The sequence below is a fragment of the Phalacrocorax carbo genome, chromosome 1, assembly GCF_963921805.1.
Source record: "Phalacrocorax carbo chromosome 1, bPhaCar2.1, whole genome shotgun sequence".
In the NCBI taxonomy this organism is placed as follows: domain Eukaryota; kingdom Metazoa; phylum Chordata; class Aves; order Suliformes; family Phalacrocoracidae; genus Phalacrocorax; species Phalacrocorax carbo.
The window spans coordinates 214263633-214278659 of record NC_087513.1 but is presented as its reverse complement, the minus strand read 5'-3'; the positions used below and the strand labels follow the sequence as shown (position 1 = coordinate 214278659).

The window sequence follows — 15027 nt, the reverse complement described above, 5'->3', positions numbered from 1 at the left end:
TGGGCACAAGCTGGAACACGGGAAGTTCCACATGAACATGAGGACAAACCCCTTTGCTGTGGGGGTGCCAGAGCAGGGGCACAGGCTGCCCAGAGAGGCTGTGGGGTCCCTTCCCTGGAGACATTCACCCCCCGCCTGGACGCGGCCCTGTGCCCCTGCTCTGGGGGTGCCTGCTCCAGCAGGGGTGGGACGGGGTGAGCTCCAGAGGCCCTTCCAACCCCTGCCAGTCTGTGATTCTGTGGGTGATTAACAAGTAGTTCCTCTATTTATAGCCACTAGAAGTAGAATTTTTTTTAAAAAAGTTACTATGAAATGGTCAAGCCTTAAATTGACTGAACTGAGGCAAAAAAATAGTGGACAGGATGAAAACAAACCGTTAGGAACTGAAGAATTTAAGTGGTTTTGGTAGCCAGACAAAAATCTATACTTTATATTCAAAGTAGTGACAGCTTAGGAAGTGTGTTCCCAGAACACTTACACAAAGTTTTATTAAAAATAAAACTTGTAAATCCACCCAAGACACTTCTCAACACTGCCTGCAGGACTCACCCAGCTTTGTTTCTGCCTGACCGAAACTAATCTCAGTCCATGGATTTGACTGGAAGCATCATAAAATGTCCACTCCTGGAGCTCTGCATTAGTACAGACCAAATTCTCTGGAGCTTCTTACTGCTCGGACGTAGTGTGAGTACTGAGAGGGGCCGAGCTGAGTCCAGCTGCCCATCTCCCCGGGTACATGCCAGGTAGTCTGCAGTTTAATGTGAAAAACAACAGAAAGGCCACACTCCGGCAACTAAGATTTACACTTAAAAAAAAAAAAAATCAAACCTGTTTTAAGGCTGAACAGTGATTTAGAATTGCTTGAGCTTGCTCTTCTAAACCATTGTGTTAGGTCGAGTTTACTCCTTTGTCATCCCGAAGCCTCGCCATGGGAGTATTCTCCAAATCCCAGGGGAAAATCTAAAGGATCACTGTGCACCCTCCTTTGTTACTCTGTATCCCTAACAAAAGCATGCATACGTTTACATAAATCTATAGATGAATGCCCATAAAGCGGCTAGGAAAGACATTCTTGTACAACGTCTTGTTGCAGAACATCCTAAATACTTCATGTATTCAGCAATGCCAATAGCTCGCTATTAACTCATCACTAATTTGACTGGCATTTCTAACGAATATTCAACAGAGTGGTTATAATTTTCACGTACCTTGAAACCAAACCACATCCCAAGGTGCAAAGCGGGGCAGGACCACTCAGTACTATGCCAAGAGTGCAGGACTGCTGAAGAACACTGGTCATATACCAACATAATTCTACTGAAAAACAACCTCACAAGTCAACTTCAACTCAAATGAAAGCGGAACAAGTTTAGTATCAGACTTTCATTTGAATATTGGGGTAAAAAATAAAACCCTGAAATTTGCTGCTGTGGCCCCACGCAGAGAGGTGAAACTAAAAGCTCCTGCAGGACTAATCCCGTGGCAGCCTGCAGCTGGGTTTGGCACGTCACATCAGTCACAGACTAATTCTGCAAGCGTTCTGCCCTTTTATTCTCCCATCCAGGTAAATGACAAAAGCGCCTTTGCTGCACTTGTTTTATTAGAGGAGGGAGCACTAAAGCTGAAGAGCTGCCCGCTCAGTTGCCAGCCACTCGCTGAAGCAAAGGACTGAGAGCTGCGACGCAGAGGTGGTCGTGAGATACAAAAATTTAGTTTATTTAACAATGTTGTTAACATTTAATACAAAGACACAAAACAGTTCTCTTTTTCAGGGCTTTACAGGCTTTATTCCATCTCTACCACCCAAGCTGCTCTCAGAGAAATGACGGGATAGGACTGAACTGATAAAGCAGTTACTTGAGGGGCATTAAATTTAGCTTTGCTTTTAATCCATAGCTGACTATTTCCTTTTGGTCAAACTTCATAACTTTTCTATTCCCATCCTACTCCACGGACACAATGAAGAGGTACAAAAATATGGAGAATTCTAGGACAATCTAAAATTCTGTTCTACTTACAGTTTTATTTCCGAAGTCCTAGAATTCCTACAAAGGCTTCTTTGAAACGACCCCTGATTAGCCCCATTCAAGTGTTAGATGCGAGAGGGTTTATTGGTTTTTTTTGTTTTGTTTTAAATAACCCCATAGTGGTCACAAATGTCACTCTGTTTTAAACATCTATAAAAGCATTTATAGACCTGGATGGCTAAGCTTAGGTCATTAAAGGAAAGGTTAACTCCCGATAGTCACTGCAACGCCTTCCGTTTTACAGCTTATTCTGGAAGTGCCACAAGAAGAATCTGAAAGATAGAAGACACCAAGTTTACATAATTGGCATTAAAATAAAAATGTCATCTTTCCTAAGTAGCAGCTCTCCCTCGTTTGCAGTCACAGAGGACAGCACTTTACCACGAACCCTCTAATTTTCAGAAGGGCTGAGCATATCTGTCTGCGCGAGCAGCTCTAAGCTCAGGTCAGCTAAGGACAGCGTGCACTCCCCGTCCGCAGTCGTACGCCCGTGCCCCGGCAGACCCCGTCGCAGCACCGCACACAGACACACCAGCTGCTTCGGAACAATTCCTGCAACCTCGTGATGTGACAGACAAAAACGCCGCTTATTACAGGGCCAGTGGAAATGTCCCATATCAGCTGTCAGCAAGTCTTCCAGGAGCTTCAGCGGGCAACTGTCGCATCTCGTTTGGGTAACGAGCAGTGACATGCAACAGGAGCATCCCACAAGGGCATCACTTTAGAGGCAGGGCAGCGCGTTGCTCTCTAAAGGATCACCAACAAGATGTTCTTGTAGATGGCTTTTGCAGTTCAGAAGGCTGAAAGGGCTGAGCCGCTCCGCAGAATACCGAGAAGATGGCAGCACACCTCTGCATGCACCGCCCCTCTGCAACAGCCCTTCTGGGGGACTGCAGCCTCTTCCTCAGTGACACTGTAATCCCTAACCACCTAACCTGTTTCCAATGATTTTTTTCAGCCTGTCCTCTTCCTCTTTGTGCCCTTTTCCTTTTTTCACCCCCGTGCTTTCAGCTGTCTGCCCCACAACTGTTTTTTCCGGCATTTCAAGAGGGATAGTTCTGCGCTCGCTTTAAGGCAGAGCTGGTGGTCTCGCTTCCTAGTGAGGCAGAACAACTAGGACAACGCGCCACTGCTTGAGCAGCACATGAACCACAGCCCCGCTGTGCCTGCGCGTCCCCACAAACCCAGGCCCAGAATAAGCTGCTCTTCCTCTCCCACCCAGCGCCAGCGAGGAAACGCTGGCACATCTTGTAATGCCTCTGACAGGAGAAAAGCAGTACAGGTGATGACAGGCAACAGGGCACGCTGGCACAACCACCTAAGCAGGGTGCTGGCTCTAAGTCGTGCACTTCTGACAACAATCCCATCCGGATTGCTCGGTAACTTTACCGGGGACTGTTCCTGCGCCACTTACAGTGAAGGAAGAGGTGGACTTGCAGCGCTGTGAAGTGTTCTGCCCCCTTGAAAGGCCAGAGAAATCTTGCACGCTAAGGGTGAAATAACGGATACTAAGGACTTGCCAGCAATGGCTGCAGCGTTGGTACATCAGCATCTCCGAGCCTCTGAGGTCAGACAGTTCTTAATTTACCAAATGGCTGACTTGTCTTCCAGACAGGCACGTCCACGTGGGTTACCCACACAGCGTGATGGTTTATGCCAACAGGCAATTTTGGTCAGAAAACTGAACATCCTTCCGTATTTGTGATAACTAGAGCTGCCTTTTCCTTCCCTAAACCACCATCATCCTGACACCACAAGATACTTCCCGTAGGAGATATGGGATCATTTGCATTACACAACTACAGAGGAAGAAGGCTCTGCAGGACTGAAAAGCATTGGTGTTGGAAGACGGAAGAACTTACAGCAGCATAGGTCCTCCTCAGTGATCGACTTCTGCGTCTTCGAACTGCCCCGCAACTACCGGTGCTATGTCCACCTCCATCCCATCTGAAAAACAACCGCCAACGCTATGCTATGTAACACCACAGGCTCGCAAGCGGACGCTGTTATCACAGGGAAGAGAGCGAGTGCCCTCTGTTGTCAGGAGATGGCCAGAGCACAAAGCTCCTTTGCCGACCTTGTGAAAGCGGCCAACGGAAACTGATGTGCTCACAGGTTCGTGGGTTTGTTCCAGCTCTCTCAGTCAGTCCCTTAAAGATGTCACCACCTCCTACAACCCGTCTCACTCTGTCTTATTAAAAGGCTTAAATACCGGATTTAAAACTATTTCATTTTTTAAATGAAGTTTCAGCATGATTCCTTTTAATAGCTTTAATTACGCTCTAACAGGAAGAGGCTGGATCCTGTTCTGAGACTGCTGTCGGCATCATAAAGTTGAAAAAAAGGAACAACTGCTCTATGCTACAATGTCAAAAAAATCATAATTCTGAAACTGAGCAGCCCTGGGGATATTAATAATTGTAGCAGATCAAGAAGCGGTACTGTAACAAATAAGACTAGGAAGGCAAATAAAACTGATGAAGACGGCTTCGAGACATGTGACGTACCTGCTGTTCCAATTTATTTTAATTTTCAAAATTTTGGGGTTCAGAAACCTGAAAAAATTTTCAGATGAAGGGCACTGCTAAAACACGAGTACATCACCTTGGGTTATCTTTACGTTACAGAAATTTATTCAAAGTTGTGGAACAAAGAGAACCTGTAAACAACTGACTGACAAAGCAAATAAAGCTTAGAAAAACCGTCCATGTGGATCCAAACAGATTGGTCATTATTCTGTTGACTACTCTGGGCAAGCTGACAGCTAGAAATCCACACCAGCAGCATCATTTTTCATCCTTCAAAAACATCGGGCCATACTAAAACACTGAGGTTTATAGTAAAAAAAGACGCAAGAGTCCTGAACTACTTCCTCGTTCTTCTCCCAGGTTATGTACTGCTCCAGTGAAGCCAGCATGCAGAAAAGGCAAAATTTGAGAGAGTGGGGTTTTTTCCCCCTGACAAAACGAAACCTTACTCCTTAAATACATGTTTGAAAAACAAACAGCATTAAGAGACAGCATCCTTCAGAAAAACAGGTTTTTTAAATCTGTTCCAGAGATTATTCTGAATTCATACTGAACTCTGTAAAGAAATTATTAACCTATGATTTAGGGTATTTTCAAGAAAAATACTATTACCAGTTTAGAGTGGAAATTGCTTCCTAATCCCAGCATAGACTGACAAGTTTAATTTTCTTTTTTAATCCTAAATCAACTTCTACCTACCACTATTCCAGGAAATCACACCAGTAAGAATCAAGAATTCTTAACGCAGTAGTCCTCACTCGTTCATAGAATCATGAAAGTTGGAAAAGACCTCTAGGATCATCAAGTCCAACCCCCAAACCAACACCCCCAGGCCTCCTAAACCATGTCCCCAAGTGCCACGTCTACACATTTTTGAACCCCCCCAGGGACGGTGACTCCCCCACCTCTCTGGGCAGCCTGTGCCAGGGCCTGACCCCTCTGGCAGGGAAGGCATTTTCCCTCACATCCAACCTAAACCTCCCCTGACGCAGCTTGGGGCCAATTCTTCTTGTCCTATCACTAGTAATGTGGGAGAAGTTAACTTTAACTGTGCTGTAACACAGCAGCCCTCGATCCACGGCAGGCAATATGCTGCCTGTAGGGCCACAGGCATTTTTATAACCTGTGGTTGTGAACAAGGATAAAATGCCTGTTGACATGCACAGGGCAGTAAGGTATCACCCACAGCGTGATACTTGCTCAGTCCCAGTGTTTATGGATTAGCCCGACTGGAGAACCACTGCTTTCATACATTCTTTAATAAAACAAAAGCATTTTTACCTTCGAACTCCCTTATCGAGTCTTCTGTTCTCACTCCAGCCATGTTGTACTGACTGCTGACAGACTGGGCTAACATGCCTTCTAACCTCTCCAGGGTGGCCTGACCTTCTGCAGTTAAATGCGACAATCCTTCTTCGTAAGTGTAAAAGGACGGGATGTCACCTTGTTCTAGCTCTGCAAAAACAAGTTGATGTTTATCAGACCTGAGTTTAGGAGCCTGGATCAAGCAGGGGTGGAGGAATAGGACAGCAACGAGGCGAGGTGCGCTCAGATTAACTGACTGAGATGAAAAGGCTGTTTGCATCAGCCACAGCATGTACAGAGTGATGTGAATGGACCACACCACAGGACGGGCACTGAACTTGTGCTAGCACATCCACTGGGAGCAAGGCAGGCTGCTATTTTGAGAATGAGAACAATGATTTTGCTGAATTCCAGTAATTTGTGACAGGTAAATTACAGATTTCTGAGTTTTTATACTGTGCCTGTGGCATAAAGAATGTTTAGGCGAGATGACAAGGAACTTCTTAACCGTTCTCATGACGGATACTGTAGGAGAAGTTACACGTATCCAAGTACTGTTAGGAATTTCAAAAGAAACAACCCTTACGAACCATGGGCCTCAACATCGTACTCCTCCCCTTCGTAATCATTGTCTGAGTCTTCATCGTCTGGGTCTGGGTGCAGAGCTTGGCATTCACACATCGCCGAAAACATGGCTTCCACTGCAGGGACACAAGCGAACACAAACCTGCCTCGTTTCTCCAACAATACCCCAGAACAACAGGCAAGAAATCCCAGACCGAGCGATCTGAGAGATCAAGAACATTCCTTTACCAGAACGACCACTGAATTCCTATTTGAAAACACTGTCCAAGCAGCCATGCAAGCCCCAAACCAGGTTTCCTAGATCCAGCCTGGTGCTTTATCCTCTCAACAGCACCTTCCCATTATTTCACTGATGACAAAGGCTTATCTCTGGACAATTCAGCCTGTGGTTACCCGCTACAGGATTCCTTGCAGCACCAGACATATAAGGTTCTTAAAACTTGGATCAAACTGTAAGCTCTGCATCGGACGGGACACAACTGCTTTCCAGCAGTAGCGTCTGGACATTATCATGTTCCTAATGAAACTGTTGCTGACTCAAATATCACTGAATTTGTAATTAAAAAAGACGTTCCCCATACAAGTTCTCTGCAAATGTATATAGATAAGATGATCTGTGTCACATGTTTATACTTAAAAGTCTCAGTTTTACAGCACTAGAATTTTCCTTGAGAAGCAGCTGCTCAAAATACTCTGGCTTTTAACAAGGTAAAAACAATTTGCTTTGTTCTTCTCAGCTGACAGAAACCAAGTAGTTATAGAAGGAAACTAAAGGATCATGTCATTTACACCTCTGTACCGCACTGTCTTCCACATATAGCCACGACTAAGCTAAAACGTGATTTCCCTCTTCACTTACAGGCTGATTTGTCGCTAGGTACAAATCTGAATTCCGCAATTGGTTCAACATCGTCATCGCTGTCTTCCTCCTCCTCCTCGCCTTCAGCCATGGGAGCCTCTTTTGTCTCCTCTTTTTTAGGGAATCAAAAGATTTAAGAGAAACATGTTTATTTTGTCCAAAAAAAGTCACGTTTGTTTATTCTTCCAGGAACACACACGTAATCAACTCAGAAATCAGGACACAAGTGGTGAGAGGCACAAACCAACCCGCTCCCATCCACATTAGGGATATACGAGGTCCTCTCGCAGCATCTCAACAACACTTGCAACACACACAAAAACTTTTCTATTTATAATTTTAGGACTTCAGATTTCCATAACAGTCACCTGGTGTGTTCAGGTACTTCAGGAACACTGCCTGATTCTTATTAAAAACAACTACTCAAAACCCCCCACAATTCACAATCATCATTTACTTGCACAATGCTATATTTGTGTTTTTTAAAATCAATTTAATTTACTGGATCCATAACACTACTGTCACAAAATCAACCCACTCTCACAGCGGACCGTGACATTTACAGAAGATCTTTACTCGATTTCTGACATTCCTCGCCAGACAGACAGATGTCGGAGGTAGAAAGTGCACCAGGAGCCGATGACAGCTGGGCAAAACTCCGCTTCCTGATTTCTGTGCACTACGTACATGATTAAGCAAGCAACAACGGGACATTTTACTTTCTGTAAATATAAAAACCACACAGGAGATGGCTACAGTTCATCGCTTTGTGGCTGGGGCCACTGCACTGACAGCTTCAGAAGTGCATAATTACATTCTAGAGGAAAAGAGGAATACAGCTAAGGCTGTTCCACGGAGAGTGGCTTTTATCATGTACAAAACTGGCACCACCAAGAACATGAAGAAGCCAAGAAGCTGCCAGCCAGCTGCCCCCAAAAAATGAAGTGTCCAAAGAAGCTACCCAATCCTTTTCCAACTGACCCCCGCAGGCACAGCTTGTCACCGCTGAGCCCAGCTCTTTGTTTTCAATGCAGTCAACCTCTGACCGCCTTTTTCTAAAAAACAGGGTGAGATTAAGGCACATACACACGAGAGCACAGCAGAAACTTTCAGAGGAAGAACAAAATGTACTCTACCCAACTAAGAAATGGTGACTCTTGCAGCCAAAGTAGTGGAGAGGCTTGGGTTTCACGCTATTCAGCGGTTAAAATCCCGGGCCAGGGATAGGCTTGATAACTAAACAAATATTCTATTTGCTGTAGAAGATTTACTGTAGCCAGAGTTCATATATTAAAAAACAAAAAACCCCCCACAAAGATCAGCCTGTTAAGGCTTTATATACAAAGGCTACCACAGGATATCAGTTTTTTCAAACGCCATTATCAGAATTAATTAAAAGCTGGAAACAACATCTTTCTTCAGACTAGGCTTGGTTTACTTCAGAATTAAGCACAGTTTAAGAAAAGTGAGGAAGATGAACCAAGAGGTGTACATACACGTTCTCTTATTATTTGTAGCAACAGACTGTCAGAGAATATTAGTAACAGGAGAGAAGGAAATAATGGAGAGTATTAATAGCTTAAATACGCCTCTGCCTCCTCACGGACTTGTCAGTACTGTCACTATATAGACTACTTAAAGGAAAGTGAAACACCAGATTTTAACCTTTAACTACAAGGACTATTAGGCATGAAGGGGAAAGGAGACCTGCTCAGGAGTTAACACTCTTTACTCTTCAGTTGAGATGGCAGTTTATGACACACTGAAAATACCACCAGGTCTGCCGGAAGAAAAAAAAGCGATTCATCAGAAACATAGAAAATCTTCACGTAATGAAATAGAAAGTTTGGTTTTCTAGGTCAAAACAAGAATGGTCAAAAGGTTGGTTTTGTGGGAAATCCACAAAGAATCATTAAGCCTGGTAACATGAGCTATTGTCTTTTTCTTTTTTTTTTAAGCAAGCTGTGGGAGAAAATGCCTGAAAGCTGGCAGGCTAATGGACAACAGCAGGAATTCATGAAGCCTGGAGAGGGTAGCAACATTAACATAAATTCAATAAGGCAAAAACGATACCTAAGCTGGAATCGCAGGGAGACTGCAGAGGAACTGAAATTGCTTCAAATGAGCGTAAGAGAGCAGAGAAGCAATTTCAGTGGCTCCAGCTCTAGGTATTCACATGCTGAGAGCAGAACAGTTCAGAAGTGACTCTAAGCAAGGGCAAAGCTATACTACTAAAATAATGATCCTTCAGGGAAATGAAAACAAAAATACAAGCTGTGACTTGAATGAAACATATCATTTTTAAAAACAAAATTTTACATTTTTTGAAGAGGAAATCGCGCAGCTCAGGACTACGTGGGAACGCTAAGCAACACTCCGGGCATACCTTCAAATTTGGCATTCACCATGACGTACAAGTGCTCCCACGGGTAGGCGTTCAGGTCCCTGGAGACGGCATGTAAACTTATGGTGGGATAATCCAAGGAGAAGCCAGCTCCGGAGTTTTCCAGCCAAGACAGGCGACTAGGAAGGAGGAAGGGGAGGGGAGAAAAAAAAAAAAAGACAAATTGGAAACTAACAGAAGAATCTGAGGTATCTGACCCACACCTGCAGAAAGGCAAACCAACCACAATGAAGGGAGTAATTCTGGGCAAGGCACTTACCCCACTCTCCGCCAATACAGTCCTGGATCCACCCTAACAGGTCCAGGCAACAGCATAACTATCGATGGCTGAGGTAAAAGAAACCTTTTCTTAAGGAATGTGAAGCTGAGCACCCTAAACGCATTTCAGTTTTAGCATATTTGCACTAAAACCTGAATTTCTCTCCCTTCCTCTTCATTTTCTCCTCCCTGTAGTTTTCTATCATCCCAAAGATAACTACAGAGGTTCCAGAGTGTGATTTAGACCTCAAACGTTCTGTAGTTTTTCAAGATAAAGAGAACACTATGAAAGGAAAGTCACAATGGTTATTTCTGGAGGATTATAGATCTGATGTGGCTATAGCCTGTGTGCAGAAGAACAACCAGTTCCGTGATCGGCAGAGCTAATAAAGCCAGGTTGCGGCTTCTTCCCTCTCACAACTTGCGTGCTGTAACCTCTGCTTCCCCGTTTTCACTCTCATCCCTGACCAGAGCAAGAGGCAGCATGAGTTGGCACCACTGGGCTGCCACCTCCTTCAAATCAGAAAGATCAATGTCCTTCCAGCAGCCAAGATATCAAACCCAAGCTAGTTTTAGGTGTCTGTGATCAATGAGGTCACACAGTGAAGAGAAATACTGAGGGGCAGAAAGTGAGATCTCTGCCATGCGCAAAATGCAGCACTCACAATGTTTTGTGGAGGAACAAAAGCCAACGAAAAGGTCACAGAAGACTCCTTGCCTTGGGAAATAGGGCTGAGAGCAAGAGCTAGCGATGTGGGAGCAAGGAATTTATTTCCTAGCCTCGATCAGCTGGTTCTCAATGTTTACAGCTGTGGACATCGAGTCGGTACGTGGATCCAAAGCCACATTGTCCTCCCAGGTACCCGGTTCTCCCACAGCACGACACTCCTGCAAACGCTAGCATTTTCTATTCATCACCAGCAAGTGACTGTGGTAAAATCTCTGCAACGCACTCGGGACATATTGGGAGGAAGCTGGCAGACTTGTACGTGCCTCAACAGAAATCTACTGAAAGCAAGTTAGAAGAAAACTCAACATTATACACGTCGAGAGCAGACACTGCACGAACAGAAGCCCTCGTACCTGCAACCAAACCACTAAACAAAACAGTAACTGAAATTCCAGATTCCCCTCCAAGAGGAATGTGACATCGCTAACAGGTTCAGGTGGGGTAAAGCCCCTCAAATATTACCCATTTTAGAAGCATTTCAGAGCGCAAAGACTTTAAAAGACAATTCAGTCCTTAGCACATGTTTTGGGTGATGTTTTTGTTCTAACAACGCCCTTCCACTAGAGCAATGCATCATATTTAGAGTCCTTCTCCACAGTTAAAGAAAATTATGTTGCCTTCATCAGCGAGCTGTCTTCTTGAACTGCATAACGCAGAGAGAATCTAAAGGAAAGCGTAAGGGGCTCAGGTAACACCTTCCACCACAACTAAACCAATTTCTGCCTCATGAGAACATACGGCGTCCATGCGATGAACACGACATGAGTGACTTCGTGGTGGCTAATAACCGCGGAAAACCAACAGCCCCGTCGCTGGGAGAGGTGCCGTGTTTGTAACGTGCAGGCCAGCCGGGCTCCCTCGCTGCGCGCTTCCCTCTTGCGGTGTGTAAAAACACCATTTCGAGCAGGGATAACGGGTGGGGTGGGGGAACACGGACCCCTCGGAGCACACTTTGGGGGCCTCCCACACACGATGGGCCCTCTTCATGCGAGACCCCCACAAACACCTTGGGGCTGGTCCCCAAAGTCACCGCGGGGGAAGGGGAGACCCTCTGGAGAGGGGGAGAAGCCTTGAGGGGGTGGGGAGCCCCGGGGGCGAGCCCCTGGGGGAAGCTCCGTGGAGGGGGAGCCCCCCTTGGGGGAGGTAAGCCCCCACAGCCCGGGGGAGAAGATCCCTCAGGAGACAGGCCTACGCACAGAGCCTGGTCTCCGCCAGCCCCCACGGGTTGCAGGGGAGGATAGCTCGTCCCTCTCAGGATCATCCACGCAGTCCCCCTCAGGGAGGGCCCTCCCGCGGCAGCCCCCACCCGACGGTCCCCCACCGCTCAGGGCAGCCCCCGCACCCCGAGGCCCACGGGACACCCACAACCGTAACCCACGCGCACGCGCGCGCGCCGGTGCCGCCCCCCTCACCTCTCGGCGATGTAGAGCGTGCCGGTGCCCAGGGTGCGCCCCGCCAGCACCGCCTCCGTGTCAGGCTGCTGGTGGCGAACGCCCTCGGCCGGCGGCGGGAATCGCTTGAGGAAACTCATGGCGCCGCCGCCGCCTCCCTCCTCCACCATCTCCGCCGCAGCCGCCGCTGCCGGAAGCGGAACTTCCCGCCCCGCCGGGCCTCTCTAGGGACACGTCTCGATGGTGCGGGCGGGTGGCGAGTGCTCGCCGCGCCGCCATGTTGGAGCCCGGGGGCGGCCGTCGTCCGCCCGGGCCGGGCCTGAGGGGAGCGAGCGCGCCTCCTAGGGCTGTCGCTCTCCCTGAAGGACTTTCCCCCTCATCATCAACCCGCAAGGGGAGCGGGCGGTGTTTCACCCCAAAACGTCCGTGTTCCTGAGGGTGAGTCGTGGTGGGTCTCCAGAGCGATGCAGTCGGTCTCCCGCGAGCAGTTTCTGGCAGTTTCTGAATAAAATTTTAATTATCTGGAAGAGAGAAGCAAAGAGCGTGCTGAGGTGATCATGGTTGGACTTGATGATCTTAGAGGTCTTTCCCAACCTTAATGATTCTATGACTGACCGTACTGCCCGATGACAGCTGATAAGCAGTGTATGTGTTTTAGCTTGTAAATCTCTGCTGGATGGGTAACAAAGGAAAAAACAAACACAGCAGGTTTTTGGTGACCATTATCAGATGCTGGAAAAGGAATTTTAGGTGGATGGCCAGCACCCAATGCCCAGTAGGTACACATGTATCTACCACATATTCATTGTACAGGTGTATACATTATATACACTGTACATAATATACAGGTGTATAACTTCATGGAGAAGAAAAAGAAATTCACAAGTACTTGAATTGTCTGAAGGATGTCCAGTTGATTTCCCTCAACAGTGATGAACTTGGGATCAGGAGCCCGATGCTCCTACAGTACGGACCTGGTGAGCTGCCATCAGGGAGCTGGGGACAGTCTTGGGACAGCGGATTGCAGGACGGCAAGGCTGCCGCTCCCTCGCAAGCACCTGCTCTGCTTCTTCTATGGATTTACACCATTTCTGCAGCGAGTTTCTCTTATGACACATGCTACTGCAATGATAAACGGGGATTACACCAGTACCGTGTGGGTAAATAAATGGTAACAATCAGTCTGCACCAGTGAAGTACATCTTTGTCAGGGAATGCCCCTGATCACTCTATCAGTGAGGCAGCACCACTGCAAACATCTTCTCCCTGACTTTTCAGGTTGGCAAATGCTCCTGCCATAGAAACATAACCACAAGCCCATGCAGTTGTTACCTTGTTTTCATGGTTCCCTTTCACCAGTCTGAATTTACTTTTGAGGAGACACTTATACACATGTACACAAAACCAGGTTCTCACAAACACCAGTTATTAGCAGAGTTAGGTCTCCGTCTTTCCCTTCTCTGGACTTCCCTAGTTATGGTCTTGGATAGAAAAGAGCCAAAGCAGCACATTCTGGAAAAAGAAAACGTGTGAAGAAACCAGGGGGAACAAGAACACAATGTGGCTGTTCTAGGCTGAGCTTTCTGAAATGCTTTGGAAAGCTCCTCAGCCACACCAACCCATTTTGGATTGTAATTATGCAAATAATTATTATTCACACAAATAACCACCATGACCAGAGTCAAAGCAACTTTCACAATGAAGTGATATATAAACACTGCTGGAATAGCTTGAAAAAAACAACAGAGGCAACAGGAGATGAGGAAAAGGAAGTTTCTCGACCATCTTCAAGTGTACCACAGCAGGACAAGCGCTCCTCCGGAAGCAGAAATCTGCTGTTCACCTGTGAATACCATTCGGGCTGCAGCAGCTCAGGGGAAGAGATGCCAATACACGGAAACACCCATTCGCTACGCTTAGCGGTTATAAATCAATATTCCTGCTCCTGTCTGTCCCGTTACCTAATGCAGCTGCCCGTATCAGTCATGGAGACCCCTCACCACCTCCGTAGTTAATCACATGACAACTCCTTTAGGTTGTTTGGAATTACAGTTTCTGAATGACTGAAGCTGCGGTGGAGCAATAGAGAGTTCATTTCTCCTCCTACGCACAAATGTGAGTCTGTCTTGTGTCACATACCGCTCTTCCGAAAGATGACAGGAAAAAGGATGGTTTAAGCGCAGGCTGGGAAGATGGTTTTGAGGCTTTAGGGAGGAGGAATCTGCATCTTCCTCGTTTACAGGATCCAGGTACTTCATACCCCAGCACTGAGTCTAGAATCTGACAGAAGTTCAGAGTGGGTAGACAGACATTTCCTGTAAGTTCACAAACCTCAGCTGTAAGAGCTTTAAAAAGCAAGTTACGATCCACCCCCACACCAGTGCATGAACGCTGGGTGTCCAAGAGTGATTCAGTCAACCAGGGCTGAGTTTAGAGGCAGCAGAGAGAAGCAGGTACCTTCACAGGGTGATTAGGTGAGTACAAAAGGTAGGACTCGCCACCTGAGGGGGCCTGTTTCTCTCCGCTGACTGCAGGGCGCTGCCTGCTGCATGGTGGCCAGTTCGGACTTAAACACCGAGAGTCTGTCAAAAATGCAAATGTAAGATTTTGGCATTTCATTCAGAGCAGGAGGATGGATTTCACAGCAATTTCTCATCACTACAGGAACACACAGTAGCTTGACTATAACCACAGGCACATTCAGAGAAAAGTGACAGGCTTCGTTGATTCACACAGAGACAAATCACCCTTTTCTTCGATTCACTTCTCTCTCCCTGACTTTTTCCTGTTAAACTCCTAAAATGTCATCGATGTCCATTGCTGTAGCCACATGTCAGAAATCCACATTGTCAGTGCTTCTCCGCAGGCTTCCATGTAGTGGTTTACACGTCCCGGCCTCAGTAAATGAACCTAGCTCCTCTCTCGTTAGCACCACGTGGA

General features: G+C 46.6%; 1 protein-coding gene across 1 annotated transcript; it reads right to left on the bottom strand.

The window, feature by feature from the left end:
- Window positions 1-1689: 1689 nt before the first annotated feature.
- Window positions 1690-12291, bottom strand: CLNS1A (chloride nucleotide-sensitive channel 1A). Its single transcript, XM_064441496.1, has 7 exons — window positions 12109-12291; window positions 9691-9827; window positions 7305-7415; window positions 6451-6561; window positions 5837-6010; window positions 3890-3974; window positions 1690-2299 (listed from the first exon to the last, which is right to left on the bottom strand). Exons 1-6 carry the CDS (start codon window positions 12255-12257, stop codon window positions 3907-3909), a joined length of 750 nt encoding a protein of 249 aa, XP_064297566.1. The 5' UTR covers window positions 12258-12291; the 3' UTR covers window positions 1690-2299; window positions 3890-3906.
- Window positions 12292-15027: the final 2736 nt, after the last annotated feature.